Raw genomic sequence first — 16155 nt, 5'->3', positions numbered from 1 at the left:
TTGCCTTACTCCACTGCCCAGGGGTGTTTATTGATCCAGTTGCGTCGTTGCATTCCCATCTTAGCCTCCCCGAGGCCTCCACGTGCCCCTGTGTTTTGTTGTGATGCTTCGTGGCCTCAATAAGAAGATGGACTGGCAACAGGAGGAACATAGAACACATTCTGAGCGTGCAGAGAATGCAGTGACACTTAGAACAGGTAAGATGCCATCATAACATGTTTCTTGTAGCCCAGCGCGTTATTACTCTGTCTAGCTCTCGTGGCAGCCTTTCTCAGTCTCTGTGGCACTGCTCTCCTCTCATAGTCCCAGCACCCCCTTTCACTCCTTTATCACGCCTGATTAACTTCCTTTCCATCCCCACTCCTTGCTTTCGCCCAAAGATATACGCTGCAGTTACCCGTGCTCAGATATGGGCCCTGTTCATGCTGTGCTGTTGTGTCTCGCTCTTTGCCCAGTTCCTGCACGCTGGCGCCCCCCTGCGGGAGGAGATAGCAGCCGAGGTTTACGAGGATGAGATGGACCTGCGGCGATCGGGCTCCTACCTCAACAGCAGCATCACCTCTGCCTGGAGCGAGCACAGCCTGGACCCCGATGACATCAGGGTGAGTCTAGCGCGCGACAATCCACTTCCTAGTAAAGTCACGTGAAGCTAAAGACGTATCGGCTTTGCTGTGGGCACCTACCAACCTTCCAGATAGCAGATCAAAGACCAGCAAATCATTCTATAGCAGAGGTGGGGACGGGTGGGTGGGGGAGGGCAGGAAAGGGTAGCAGGGGGATCCTCATTGACCACGAAGCCGGGATTTGAGATTTGCAGTGTAGCTGGGCTGTAGAAAGATTGGTACCCCTGTCACAGACTGGACCTTCTGTCTCTTGACCCACACCTCTAACCTTATAAAGCTCTAATGTCCCTGCCAATTTGTTAGCATACTCATGTCAACAGCTCCCCACCCACCCCTTCTCCAACAGTTTGCCCAGTCCAGTCAAGTTCCGGTCAGCCTTCTTTCCTTGAATGCAGATTTCTCAGAACCACCTATGCCTTTAGGACTGGTCAGAAGGGGACATTTATAGGTGCTTGCACGTGCCGTCCCTGGGAGGACCTGTACGAAACCAGTCTTCAAAAGAGGACTGGACCAGTGCCCCTTCCGTAGCCCACTGGAGGACCTCATAGTTGTATTCCACTGAAAGGGAAGGCCAACATTTCCTATTCGTTTAAGTAGAACTGGGAGTGGACACATCTGAGCATGTAAACAGAGAGGCTTCCCTATGCCCAAAGAGGGAAACCATTGGAAGCTGTAGATAGGGGTCCCTGAGAGAACTCACCCTGTTGTCTACTGCGGCCTCAGCTGACCATGGCCTCTCTCCTCTTCGCAGGCTCAAGCAGACTCATTCAGAATTTCAAATACTCACATTTCCCCACCATTCACGTTGGAGCCAGATCCTTCCAGGCAGTCTAATTTTTACTCTCTTTTTAATGGGGATGCCCACTGTTAGCCAATCCCCTCTAGGCTTTGCACACCACACCAATTGGTCCTATGGAAAGAAATATGCTGGAAATTGTCACCCTTCTACTGAAGACTCTCACTGTGACATGGCACAACATGTACTCATTCATTAAGCCTCTAAGGTTAACACTTACTGGCATTATGTTAACCAGCTGGTCAAGGTGGTGTTAGGGTTTCTACTGGTAAAAGCCAGTTGAAGTGCCTTTTCTTGCTCTATTCGCTGCTTCTTAAAATGTTGTCTCCATCAACTCCAGTTCATATACCCAGTATTTTTTGTTGTCCCAGCTGTTACTGCATATTGGCATGTTTTGCCCGATGAGCAGCATGATTGGGATCCTGCTGGTAAGGGGTAACGTAACAGCAGCCATCTTGATGTAATGTCTGGTGCCACTTTTGGGCACATAGTTGGGGATCATATCATAGAGGAAGACCGTCTTGGTGAGGGTCTCTAGGATATTTCTTTGTGGGGCTATCTCCTCAGGGGTTCCACTGCGGATTCAGCCTTAGGAGGACTCCCCTCCATTGGCAAGTGCATCCTTACTCTGGGTACCTGCAGGAAAGTGAGTCTTCTCTCACTATCAGCAGAGGTCTTCCACCTCTCACTAAACACTCTATTCTGCTGCTCTGTTCTTCTTGCTGCCATGCTAATACAGTTTCTGGCAAACATTAGTGCTTCTTCTCCTAAGAACAAACGTTTGCTGTTCTGTATGTGAGGGGTTAATGCATCCCAATCTCCAATCACTCGCTTTTTGAGCATTGGAAGGAATGGAAGTAAGAATTGGGAAACAGGAGCGGGGCTGGGAAGGAAGTAAAGAAGCGAGGAGCTGTGGAAGAAGTAAAGAGATTGAGATGAACTGAAGCAAAGGTTTTTTTTATAAGTTTTATATAGCGCTAGCTAGACTCAAAGGTATCAGAGCGCTTTACATGATCATAAAAAGAATATAGTAAATCAGGTACGCAATAACATATGAAGCAAGGCTCAATAGATAAATAGTACAAATCCAAGAAAAGAATAGTAAAACCAAAAACAAGAGAAGCCATTTGGGAGGATCAAATAGAGGAGGGCAGAAGGATTGGTGTGGGCTATAATGTAAAGATGATTAGTACACCAGAAAAAGGAGCTACAGGGAGATCGAAAGCAAAGAAGTGGAGATCCAGGAGAATGGAAGCAAAGATAGGGAAGTCAGTAAGATTGGGAGATCATACAGGAACATCAGGAAGAAAAGAGCTACAGATCGGAGATCAGGAAATAGGTAACTGGGTTAATGGAAGTAAATATGTGAAGAGCAGGAGGACGGGGGCGAAGTGATGCTAATAATGATATTGACAATTTTATAAAGCGGTTAAAATGCATTGAATTTTTCCTTTTGATCTCAAATCATTACAGGATGAACTGAAAAAGCTGTATGCTCAACTTGAGGTTCACAAAACCAAGAAGATGACCACCAACAACCCGCACCTGCAGAAGAAGAGAAGCTCTCGACGTGGGCTGGGCCGCTCCATCATGAGACGCATCACCGAGATCCCAGACTCCGTGTCCCGTCAGCACAGCCGCGATGAGAAGGACAGCAGCAGTGGCGGCGGCAGCTACCCTGGATCCTACAAGAAAAAGCTCTGCGATGCCAGCAGCTCTAGCGTGAAAGTGAAAGACGAGTCCCTGAAGCACAAGGTATTCTCACTCAAGAAATCACACAGTACCTACGACCATGTCCGGGATCAGAAAGAACACTCTCCGCCTCGCTTGGAGAGCTCATCCAAGGATGCTTCCCTACGGGACTCGCTTATGAGGAAGAAGTTGGCAAAAAAAGCCTCCCAAAAATCCAATACCGACTCCATGGATGATGCCCCACTTGTGTACAAGTCCGTCAGTGCCCACAATCTCTTAGCAGACAAGAGACCACTCCACCCTAAACCTTGTGCCCTGCAAAAATCACTCAGTGTTCTCACCAGCTCAAAGGAAAAGACTATGCTAACTGGCAGGGTTTTCCAAGTGGACGACAGCTGCCAGACAGCTAGAGACACGGATGAGGATAAAATGCCAGAAGGGTCTGCCAGCCCCCAAGTGCCAGATGCCACTGGGCACCATGAGGCCCTTGATAGGACTGCCTCAGGAACAGATGATACCAAACAGCCTGGGACCTTATATGAAGGAGTCCGCAGTTCTCTCTTGGCAGGCAGTTTTGACAAGGCTGAGGTGTGCCCCTGGGAGCTGCAAGACCTGCCCTCTGCCACTTCAGAGAGCAAGTCGCAGAAGCACGTCACATATGCCCCTTTAAAGAGCAGTAGCGTGGACACGTCACCCTTGTCAGGAAAGCTACACAATGCCAGCATAAAGCTAGAACAGACCACTAAGCACCAGAGTTTGACTCACAGCATAGACAAGACCGTGGTGTGCCCCTGGGAGCACCAGGAACCAGCCAAGGAGTCACCTCCTATGGTACCCAGCAATCCCCAATCACCCTCAGAGCCTGGAAGAAAGTCTGAAAATGCAGCCTCCCAGGAAATCATCAGAGGAGGGGTGGCAAAAGAAGCCAGTCCTAAAGACAAAAAACTACCTTGGTCTCCTTTGGCCATCAGAGTTAGTCCTGGCACAGCACCGCCAAAGGTGGAGGACATCTGCCCTTGGGAGTCCGAGGCACCAGAGATTTCTAACCCCGAGCCCAAGGAAAGACCATTTGGTCCAAGGTCAACTTCGGTGGACATTGGTGGCACCGAGACTGTTCATCGTGTTTTTGCAATGAAAACCCAGAGCCTGAAAGAGCTGCCCCAGAAGAAAACCTTGAAAGGTTTGGTGTTGGCCATGAAGGCATTTAAGGCACCTCTTCTTGTGAAGGCAGAATCAATTGAGAAGGATAGAAGGGAGAAAGAGGCAAGTATAAAAAAAGTTGACCATGAAGCAACTGCCAGGAATGAGAAGCCAAATATGGCCAACGTCTGTCCATGGGACACCGAAATGGCTCAGATTGGTTCATTGGCACAAGAGGTTTCCAGGAAAATGCCAAAGCCAATTCTGGAGAAAGCTGAGAGCAAACTAGCAGAGATCTGCCCATGGGAGTTGGAGGAGGCAACGCCAAGCGAACAGAACAACACCTCTAGTAAGAATCAGGAAATCTGCCCTTGGGAGACAAATGGACAACAGAAAGGCTATGATCAAGAGCATCCATTGCACACCAGAGCAACTAGTAAGGAAGAGGTGGGACTGGTGGACAATGGTAAACGTGCTGCCACATCTAAGGTGCAGAAACAGAGCAGCATCCGCGAGATGGTCTGTCCCTGGGAGAGCATGGAAGAACCTTCTCCGCAATTCAGCAGGTCTAGAGAGGGGCTTCCAGAGGTGATCAGCCGAGCAGCAAGCATAGAGAGCAGAAGAGAAGTAATTTGCCCCTGGGAGACGCCGGACACTGAGAAATCCATGGTGGAGGGCAGCCTACTTGAAAACCAAGCCCCTGACCAGAGCAAAGACACTTCAAAGAAGTCAGACAGCTTGGACAGCAAGAGAGGTGACATCTGTCCCTGGGAGAGTCTAGATTCGGAGGAGGCTCCGGGGATGCTTAGCAAGTCAGGTAGCAGATCCTCCGACCAAGGGGTCGTTCTGAATAAATCAGACAGCAGTGAAAGCAGGAAGGCCCAGGTCTGTCCTTGGGAACTGATAGAGGAAGATTCCAGTGTTAAAGCTGATGTGTGCCCGTGGGAGACTGGCGACCCCCTCGCGGAAAGAGCTAGAACAAGGAAAGAAGGGATGAGTGCATTCCAAGGACGGAAGGGTTCAAAAGCCGGGAAGGAGACGTCAAAAGATTCTGGAGGGAACACCACTCCGCGGAAGCTCGAAAGACTCAGTAATCAGAGAGAAGTCATCTGTCCCTGGGAGAGCCTGGATTCGCAGGAGTCACCAGGGGCACTAAGCCCATCCACAAGCAAACATTTTGATGAGGGCCCAGTAGTTTTGAAGGCGTCAGACAGTCTAGACAGCAAAAGGGATGAAATCTGTCCCTGGGAGAGTGTGGACTCGGAGGAACCTTTGGGAACAATGAGCAAGTCAGGCAGCAGGACATCGGAGCAGGGAATCTCGCTTCCTACAAAGTCAGACAGCATGGACAGCAGAAGGGAGGAGATATGCCCGTGGGACACTTTGCAGGTGAACAACATTGCAAAAGCAGAAGTTTGTCCTTGGGAGGTGGAAAGTGCCATACCCACTGTTACAAAAAACCAGACCATGCAGGAGTCAAGTCAAGTCAACGTGGTGGACACGTCAGCTGACCATCTGCAAGACGACGAAAGCCTTTGGGATTCCGAAGATACAATGCCTCTCAATAAGATTCTAAGCAAAAGTGAAGAGAAATTAAGGGACCAGGGCGGGGAAGGGATGCCACACTCCAAAGGCCTTGCCAAGAAGAGGAACTATTCCTTAAACAAGAAACCAAGTGATGCAGTGCCTTGGGACAATGACGTTGTACAGAATCTTGCCAAGAGGGCATCTATGGGGCCCGCCAAGGGCTACAGCCCAAAGAGTCCAAAGGCGCGGTCTCCGACAGGACCTCAGAGCACCATCATGGACCCGGACCTTAAAGAAACCAGTCCGGTACTGGACAGTGGTGCCAGCAAGATAAACAAAGTGGGCAGCCTCAGAACAAATGTCTGCCCCTGGGAAGAGCCAGATGACTCCACAGAAGCAGAAGAAAACAGCCTGGGATGTGGCAAAGTCATGGAGGTGTGTCCCTGGGATGCAGCGGAAGATCAGCCCACCAGCAGCCCCATTGCACACAGCAACGCAGCTGAGTCGCCACAATGTGACACCAAGATGCCAAACCCAATAAAAAAGCCTGAAGTCTGCCCATGGGATTTTGAGTAACATTCTGCGCCAATGTGTGAGGGCAGAGGGGTCTGGGGGCTAACCGTTCCGACTGGCGGAGGGCATTCAAGAGTAGGAATGGCTTTGAAAACAAAATGTTTAATTCCTTCCTAAGCCAAGATAGAACAGCCACAGCTACTCTACCCCTCAAAGGCCATATCATGGATACCAAAATGGAGCCTGAGGTGAACTGTCTCACCATGCCCATACGTCAGAGAGGTCCAGTAGCAGGAGATCAGCAGTGTGGGAGCTGTGGCATCTTGGTTGTTTGAGCACCAGCGCCAACATGTGACCGAATACCACACACAATCAATTTTTTATTTCATCCAATAAGAGATGGTGTAAGAGAATAATTTACACTTATGGGGACATCTGGAACTTCAACAACAGATATCTAGGAATGCATAGGCAGACACTTACAGTCCATCACCTCCGGCCACTGGTCGGATTCCACATTCTGGGAGTGACCAGTTGTGCATGGAATATGCTGCTCAAGCACTAAAGTAACAGAGCTACCCCTACCCCAAAAGACTAACTTTACGGTGGCGCCTCGGCTTCTGGCTGGGCTGTGAACCCAGGATCAACGCAAAAACCGAGATGAACCTGCCAAGAGCCATAGAGATCCTTCAACATCAAAGCTCACACAAGGTGCATTTTGGGTCCAAACAAACGACCTATAGCAACTTCCACTTAAAAAACACTGGCCGCAATGGACTATTGTAATGCACCAAGGAGGTATGCGTCAGAAAAACGACTTTGATACAAGGACCTGTCCCACTATGGTGCCTTCTTAGGGCGAATGAAAACTGCTCCTGTGCTGGAAACTACGAAGTGGTACCCAATGGCTGGATCTGGGTCCCGCAATTATCGCAATCAGAATGCAGCGGCTAAGGTACAACTCCAACACAGGACTGCACATTCACTAAGGCGAGCGGGACTAGCTTCCCAGGAACAAATTAGGGTAAATGTACCGAATTTTTAGTAAATTTCCCTCAGTCCCAAAAAAATGCCTGCCTGTCGGATATATTGTGATGGAGGAACTGCAATAACTACTGAAACGCGACGCGCTGCAGTCCTGCAATCACCCCCACAGGTGCAAGTATTATGCAAAACACAAAAGGGAACAGTATTGGCTGGTGGCAACACCAGGCTGGCGCCCAGAAGGCACCACAGGCCAGCAGCCACTCACATGAATGAATCAATGTGACCACAAGCTTGTTATTCAGTTACCCATGGTAAGCTGCAATACCACATACACAGAGCTAAACCATGCCTATGTTGAACGAGGTTATGGCGAGGGGTTTAAGGTCTATTCTGTGGGCAGGAGACCACATGCTAATTGATGTTGACTTTAACTCAAACTCCCGCCTGCCCAATGCACTAGTGACAACCACTGAAACGTCAACATCTTACCCTATTGGAACACCTCAGCCGCTGACAGCCAATCACAGCCAGTACGGAGAAGCCACGACTCCTCGTGACCTCTGAGCCAGTGGTTTTGCGGATCACGCTGGGCAAACAGTTTATTTTACTTTCCAGCTATTTGTATTTGTTTTACCCATTTAACAGTGATGGGACAGTTGCATCTGAATATCAAATAAAGGGTACAGGTGCATGTCATAGTTGGGGTCACTGCACAGGCGAGGAGAGGTGTGCTGTTGAAGATCACAGCTTCTGTGCAAGTTAACATTAGTGGGCAAGGCACTGAAAGGGATCACTGCTTCTCTGTACATAAACATCAGTGGCGAAGTGTTCCAGATAGCTGCGTGTTCAAGTACACATCCGTGGTGCAGTGACTGAGGATGGTATGTGCTAATGCGCATGCTAACAGGAGCTGTGAAGAGACATACATGATCACTGCTTGTGTGTAGATTAAGAGTGGTGAAACCTGTTCAATCACTACTTGTGTGCATGTTAACAGGAGTGTTGAAGTGTGCATGTTCACTGCTTGTGAGTAGAACAATGTGTGTGGCAAAGTGTGCTGAAGTGCACAGAAGGAGAAGAGAGCTTGGGTGCATATTACATTTAGTGGACAGGGTGCCAAGAGGAGACATTAACAGGAGTCGTACAGTACTCTTTCTGTGCATGTTAACAGTGGCGGTGCAATGAACAGAGGAGGATATGCGCTTGTGTGTAAGATAGCTGCAGTGGTGCAGTGAACTGGGAAAGATGTGCTTGTGTGTATGATAGCTGCAGTGGTGCACTGAAGTGGGGAGGATATGCACTTTCGTGTAAGATAGCAGTAGTGGTGTAGTGAACTGAGAAGGATGTGCTTAAGTGTATGATAACGGGTGGTGCAGTGAAATGGGGAGGAATGTGCTTGTGTGTAAGATAGCAGTAGAGGTGCAGTGAATTAGGGAGGACATACACTTGTGTGTATGATAGCTGCAGTGGTGCAGTGAAGTGAGGAGAATATGTGCTTCTGTGTGTGATAGCTGCAGTGGTGCAGTGAACTGGGATGGATATGTGCTTCTGTGGAAGTTAGCAGTGGTGGTGCAGTGAACTGAAAAGGATATGTGCTTGTTTGTATGATAGCTGCCGTGGTGCAGTGAACTGGGAAGTATATGTGCTTGTGTGTATGATAACAGTAGTGGTGCAGTGAACTGGGAAGGATATGTGCTTGTTTGTATGATAACAGCAGTGGTGCAGTGAACTGGGGAGGATATGTGCTTGTGTGTAAGATAGCAGTAGTGTTGCAGTAAACTGAGGAGGATATGCGTTTGTGTGTAAGATAGCAGTAGTGGTGCAGTGAACTGAGAAGGATATGTGCTTAAGTGTATGATAACAGTGGTGGTGGAGTGAACTGAGAAAGATATGTGTTTATGTGTAAGATAGCAGTAGTGGTGTAGTGAACTGAGAAGGATATGTGCTTGTGTGTAAGATAGCAGTAGTGGTGTAGTGAACTGAGAAGGATATGTGCTTGTGTGTAAGATAGCAGTAGTGGTGCAGTAAACGGGGAAGGATATGTGCTTCTGTGGAAGTTAGCAGGAGTGGTGCAGTGAACTGAGAAGGATATGTGCTTGTGTGTAAGATAGCAGTAGTGGTGCAGTGGACTGAAGAGGATATGTGCTTGTGTGTAAGATAGAAGTTGTGGTACAGTGAACTGAGTAGGATATGTGCTTATGCGTAAGATAACAGTAGTGGTGCAGTGAACTGAGGAGGATATGTGCTTGTGTGTAAGACAGCAGTAGTGGTGCAGTGGACTGAAGAGGATATATGCTTGTGTGTAAGATAGCAGTAGTGGTGCAGTGGACTGAAGAGGATATGTGCTTGTGTGTAAGATAGCAGTTGTGGTACAGTGAACTGAGTAGGATATGTGCTTATGCGTAAGATAACAGTAGTGGTGCAGTGAACTGAGGAGGATATGTGCTTGTGTGTAAGACAGCAGTAGTGGTGCAGTGGACTGAAGAGGATATGTGCTTATTTGTATGACAGCAGTAGTGGTGCAGTGAACTTAGGAGGATATGTGCTGTGTGTAAGACAGCAGTAGAGGGGAAGTGAACTGAGAAGGATATGTGCTTCTGTGAAAGTTAGTCGTAGTGGTACAGTGAACTGAGAGGGATATGTGCTTGTGTGTAAGATTGCAGTAGTGGTGCAGTAAACTGAGGAGGATATGTGCTTGTGTGTAAGATAGCAGTAGTGGTGAAATGAACTGGGGAGGATATGTGTTTGTGTGTAAGATAGCAGCAGTGGTGCAGTGAACTGGGAAGGGTATGTGCTTCTGTGGAAGTTAGCAGTAGTGGTGCAGTGAACTGAGAAGGATATGTGCTTGTGTGTAAGATAGCAGTAGTGGTGCAGTAAACTGAGGAGGATATGCGCTTGTGTGTATGATAGCTGCAGTGGTGCAGTGAAGTGGGGAAATATCTGCCTCTGTGGTAATGGCTGCAGTGGTGCAGTCAAGTGTGCAGGAAATGTGATTGTGTGTGTGATAGCTGCAGTGGTGCAGTGAACCGGGGAGGAAATGTGCTTGTGTGTGTGATAGCTGCAGTGGTGCAGTGAACAGGGGAGGATATGCACTTGTACCCACCCTAAACCCTAAAAATGCGCTTGCCACCCAAAAACCCATACCCACCCTAAACCCTGAAAATACGCTGGCCACCCAAAAATCCATACCCACCCTAAATTCTAAAATTACCCTTGCCACCCAAAAACCCATACCCACCATAACCCTAACATTTACCTTGCCACCCAAAACCCCATACCCACCACAAACACTAAAAATACTCTTGCCACCCAAAAACCCATACCCACCCTAAACCCTAAAATTACCCTTGCCACCCTAAAATCCATACCCACCCTAAACCCTAAAAATACCCATACACACCTAATACTTACATGTAAAACTCTTATGTCTTTACCATTCATTCCTTTACAATTAAATCGTTGTAAAGGCATGCCTTGTAAAGATACATGCGTGGTAACATTTCGCTAATGCTTTGTAATGGCATATGCGTTGTAATAACCGCGTTGTAATGACATGCAATGACCACGTTATAATGAATATTTCCCGCATGGAGTAGCATTAATGCTTGCGTGTATGTCAATACTAAGTGGTGTAATGTACTGTAAAGAAAAGCTCCATGTGTGCAAGTTAAAAGATTGGTACATTGATCACTACCTTAATGATTGTGTGTTAGTTAACACTGGTGGTGCAGTGCGAGCACGACACTGCTTGAATGTAGATTAAAGCGAACTAACGCAGAGTACACCGGTTAGCTTTAGTGTGTGTATGTATGTTGTCACCAGTGTTAACACCATTGGTGTACTGTACTCAAGAAGGACCCAGCTTATGTGTAATTGAATTGATTGGGCATTGTACACTGGGTGCTATTTATGATTTGTTTTGTATGTTAACACCTATGGTACAGTGCACTGAGATGGGACACTGCTTGAGTGGTTCGGTGTGTATTGACAATCACTGCTTATGTAAAAGTTAATGAGACGGATCCAGTGTGCGGAGGATACAAATGCTTGTGTGTAAGTGAGTGTAAGTGAACAGGTGCAATGTGCACTGAGTGGAATGATGTTTGTATGGATGTTAGTAGGACTGGTGAAGTGGGCCCTAAGCAGACCTTTGCTTGTGTGGAACTTAATACGAGTGGTGCAGTGTGCTCTAAGAGGATCATGCTTGTGTGTACGTTAATAGCAGTGGTGCCGTGTGTGCTGAGAGGATCACGCTTGTGTGTACGTTAATTGGAGTGGTGCAGTGTGTGCTGAGAGGATCACGCTTGTGTGTACATTAGATGGGGTGGTGCAGTGTGTGCTGAGAGGATCACGCTTGTGTGTACGTTAATAGGAGCGGTGCAGTGTGTGCTGAGAGGATCACGCTTGTGTGTACGTTAATAGGAGTGGTGCCGTGTGTGCTGAGAGGATCACGCTTGTGTGTACGTTAATAGGAGTGGTGCAGTGTGCGCTGAGGGGATCACGCTTGTCTGTACGTTAATAGGAGTGGTGCAGTGTGGGCTGAGAGGATCACGCTTGAGTTAATAGGAGTGGTGCAGTGTGCGCTGAGGGGATCACGCTTGAGTTAATAGAAGTGGTGCAGTGTGCGCTGAGGGGTTCACGCTTGAGTTAATAGGAGTGGTGCAGTGTGCGCTGAGGGGATCACACTTGAGTTAATAGGAGTGGTGCAGTGTGCGCTGAGGGGACCAAGCTTGTGTGTACGTTAATAGGAGTGTTGCAGTGTGTGCTGAGAGGATCATGCTTGTGTGTACGTTAATAGGAGTGGTGCAGTGTGCGCAGAGGGGATCACGCTTGTGTGTACGTTAGTAGGGGTGGTGCAGTGTGTGCTGAGAGGATCACGCTTGTGTGTACGTTAATAGGAGTGTTGCAGTGTGTGTTCAGAGGATTACGCTTGAGTGTACGTTAATAGGAGTGGTGCAGTGTGCGCAGAGGGGATCACGCTTGTGTGTACGTTAGTAGGGGTGGTGCAGTGTGTGCTGAGAGGATCACGCTTGTTTGTACTTTAATAGGAGTGGTGCAGTGTGCGCTGAGGGGATCACACTTGTGTGTAAGTTAACAAGAGCAGTGCAGTGTGTCCTGAGGGGGTCACGCTTGTGTGTAAGTTAACAGGACTGGTGCAGTGTGTGCTGAGAACATCACGCTTGTGTGTACGTTAGTAGGGGTGGTGCAGTGTGTGCTGAGAGGATCACGCTTGTGTGTACGTTAATAGGAGTGGTGCAGTGTGCGCAGAGGGGATCACGCTTGTTTGTACGTTAGTAGGGGTGGTGGTGCAGTGTGTGCTGAGAGGATCACGCTTGTGTGTACGTTAATAGGAGTGTTGCAGTGTGTGCTCAGAGGATCACGCTTGTGTGTACGTTAATAGGAGTGGTGCAGTGTGCGCAGAGGGGATCACGCTTGTTTGTACTTTAATAGGAGTGGTGCAGTGTGCGCTAAGGGGATCACACTTGTGTGTAAGTTAACAAGAGCAGTGAAGTGTGTCCTGAGGGGATCACGCTTGTGTGTAAGTTAACAGGACTGGTGCAGTGTGTGCTGAGGGGATTACATCTAGTGCAAGAGTTAACATGCTCATGGCAGTGTGTGCCGAGGGGATCTCTGCTTGTGTGGAATTTAATGGGGCAGGTTCAGTATGTGCTGAATGAATCGCTGCATGTGTAGAAGTTAATGTGACTGGTGAAATAAGTGCTGAGTAAATCGCTGCTTATGTGTAACTTTACAGGATTGGTGCAGGGTGCATTTGCACAGAAGTTAAGGCGCCTCGTGCAGTACATCGAGTAGTGACTCTACCTGTATGTAAAATTCAGGTTCAACAAGAAGGGAAGTGGTCCAATACATTGTTGCACTCAAGTGTTTTATTTTCCTCCTGTCTTTTGTAGTCTTATTTTTGGATAATTTCAATGTTGCTGTGTTGGAACCAGGACATACCGGAGCTTTTGTCACCTTTACAAAGTAAAGGCCACGTGACTGGGGAGGAAAATAGTTTTGTTCAAAAAACAGAATTTTGGTGTTGGCACCCTTGGTACATGAAACTGAGGGCAGGATGTCTTTGTGCTGATGTCTGTTGAAAGTTTATTGATGGGGATAAAGAGATGTCCCCATCCCCTGAATTGGAAGAAAATGCATACATATAAAATAAATAAAGACATTTTATCGAAAAAACGTTGCAGTGAATCTCCTCCTTCTTGTGGTATAGATGTCGCAAGGACTACCCTTATCACTTAAAACCAATGTATGCTACAGCTTCATGACCACATCATAGTGGAAATAGGTATAGACAATGTTACGCCATCATCATTTGTATAGTGCATTCGTTGGGACTTGTAGCACTAACCACAATCAGCGGGTAGGGCATGGCCAAGTTGGCAGCTGCACTGGATGTGATATTCTGAGCTCCGGCAGAGGCACCAGCGAAATCCTCCATTATCCTTTGCAATTTATTCCCTTAGCACCTGCCTCAGTGAGTTCAGCCTCCCAGGTAAGTCTTGGCAATATCTGAGGTGAATGTCCACTGCATGCAGGAGCGGTGCTCCGATCCCGGCAGATCCTGGCCCACGCGGCCTGAGAGGAGCAGCTTCCAGTGGCGGCTCCTCCACTCAGGTGGATGAGCGCCGCCCCACTGCCTTCAAGCAGGAAAGGAAAATAAAAATGATAAATGCGTAATGTTATTATCAGTTTGTTTTGTCCTCCTACTGTGGCAGCTTGCGTGACGGGCGGGGTGGGGCTGAGGAGCAGGGGAGGAGGGTAAAACCCAGTGTTGTAATTGGTCAGGGGAGCCTGTGTGCTGGGTGCTTTCTGTTCCTGGAAGACGAGAGCAGGAGCAAAGACACGCGGGGCCCGGCAGGAAGGTGTGTTTTTTTTATTGTGACCTGAGCGCCCTTTCCTCCCTCACGCCCACCTGCACCCCCCCATGCCCGCCCCGTGACCTGCAAGAGGTGCCTGCTACCACTGGCAGCTTAACCGGCGCTTCACTGCCAGACGTAGTCAGTTCCACGGGCTCAGTAGCCCAGAGAAAGCTCCACTGCCGTGCAGAGGTGGCGAGACCTGGGGTAGTTTGTCAGGAAGGCCCGGCTGGGGGGTTAGTGGCCTGGGATTGATGCAGTCCTGCCAAGTGTCACGCATCAGGTGTGACACCAACGCATTTCAGTGTGGTGCTCCGCATCACCGCGCTGAAATGCATTGTCACGCATAATTTGCAGTGTCTAAAGCCTCATGAAGCACTGCCTAAAACTAATATTGTAGTGTGGTTAGTGGTAGGTGGCAGCGCACCATACTTGCATTACACGCGCTGCTCCTTTGGTGATTGTAGCTAAGCTAAGACTGCTGCTGGCAGGCAGCTCACTGATACATTGTATCCGAGTCATTTCCTGTGGCGCTGCTCTCCGCTTGACTTCATTGTCAGGCCAAATGGCTTCCACCGTCACAGCCGGGGGGGGGACACTCCAGTCAGATCAAGTGAAGTTGATTTATTTTATAACGTCTTGCACTGGAGGTGGGAGGAGATGTGCCGTCACGTCCTGCTGCCGAAGAAGGGGAATTTGTGTATGGGAGAAAGTGGTGGCGCTTTAATCATGGCTTGTGCAGCGCTGCGTCCTTCTGCTTTTCGCACTTTACCTGGCTGCCACGGCAGTCAAAAATATAATGTGACCGGCGCCGTTCCTCCTAATTAAGTTACAGCCGAGCCTCACGCCACTACGATTGCAGCGCCCGCACAGAAACACAACGTAAAGAAAGAGGTAACAGTGTTTCATGTGGAATGATTACTTGTAAACTGTGCCGCCCCCTAATGTAAACGTGTTTGCTTCTGAAATCCCCAACTGCTGCCTTAGTTGTTTGCTGTTCCATTGTGGGGCTCAGCGGGCAGAGTCTTTGGGATGTCGGAGGGTGTCAGGATCATGCCAGAAAGATGGCTTTGCACATTAAATTCACCCTGGTTCAATTGTGGAGTGAGGGTATGAAGCGCGACAGTCAGCGTGATGGTTTTGAGGTTGTCCGAATTATGCGGAGGCATTATGGCATGTCTGCTTTGGCGGGTTGTTCGTGGTGTCCTGCATGTGAATGAGCAGGGACATTCACTGGACAACAGCAGACTCACCGAAGATAGTCCTGGACTTAGGAAGTGGGCGCTGCGGAGGGTCCCGGCCTGAACCTGCCCCCCAGAGTCCACTGCAGGCTCATGGTTCCCATGCCCGCAGTACTAAACCGTCACACCTCACTGCATTTTTATCCCCTTGCCTTGGATAAAACACCTGTAGATCCGAGCTAGTACGGCCATGATTCTCGACTCTCTCCATCGAAGGTAGGGGTGACACCTCTATGGGTACAGTGTCTTGGGCCACGTGGTTAATTTATATGGCTGCATGCAGACACCAGAAGCAGATATGGGAGAGCTCAAACGTCCAGCACAGAGGTATGTTAATATGGCCCAAACCAAGGTGGCATCCTTTTCATTTTACACACAAAAGGCTTGGCATTTCCCAGCAACTTCAGTAGTACCTGCCTGCCCTCTGTTACTATGGACTGCAGTCACTCAGTTTGTCTCCTGTTACTGCCCTTCTATTTCTGGTGCTTTGCAGCAGTTTTAAGATATTAATTAGAGTTTCTTGTTGCTCAAATGGGTGTAATTTCTGATATTGATACGTGTCCCTCATCTTCGTTACCTGATTTTACTCGTGTGAAAGTGTCACTCATAGTAGTTGAAATGTCACTCATAATTACACTGAAATTATGAAAATGTCACACATAAGCAATCTGAAACCTTGGCAGCTATGTTGATGGACTCTAGGGCCCCTACCAGGCGGATCGAGGTGGGGCCGGCCTGGGCCATGGCGAGGCGAGGTGATA

The 16155-nt window shown here is 48.5% G+C and overlaps 1 protein-coding gene across 1 annotated transcript in view; it reads left to right on the top strand.

The window, feature by feature from the left end:
• The window catches only part of GPR179 (G protein-coupled receptor 179), a 289378-nt gene extending 275913 nt beyond the window's left edge, over positions 1-13465 (top strand). The window contains exons 10-11 of the mRNA XM_078645602.1: positions 456-602; positions 2893-13465. Of these exons, the coding sequence (XP_078501728.1) occupies positions 456-602; positions 2893-6354 (3609 nt within the window). The 3' untranslated portion in view covers positions 6355-13465. The remainder of the gene's footprint in view (positions 1-455; positions 603-2892) is intronic.
• Positions 13466-16155: the final 2690 nt, after the last annotated feature.

This window comes from Lissotriton helveticus, chromosome 5_1 (assembly GCF_964261635.1).
Source record: "Lissotriton helveticus chromosome 5_1, aLisHel1.1, whole genome shotgun sequence".
NCBI classification, from domain to species: Eukaryota; Metazoa; Chordata; class Amphibia; order Caudata; family Salamandridae; genus Lissotriton; species Lissotriton helveticus.
Note: the sequence above shows the minus strand (reverse complement) of the source record. Positions and strands in the feature narration are given on the sequence as shown.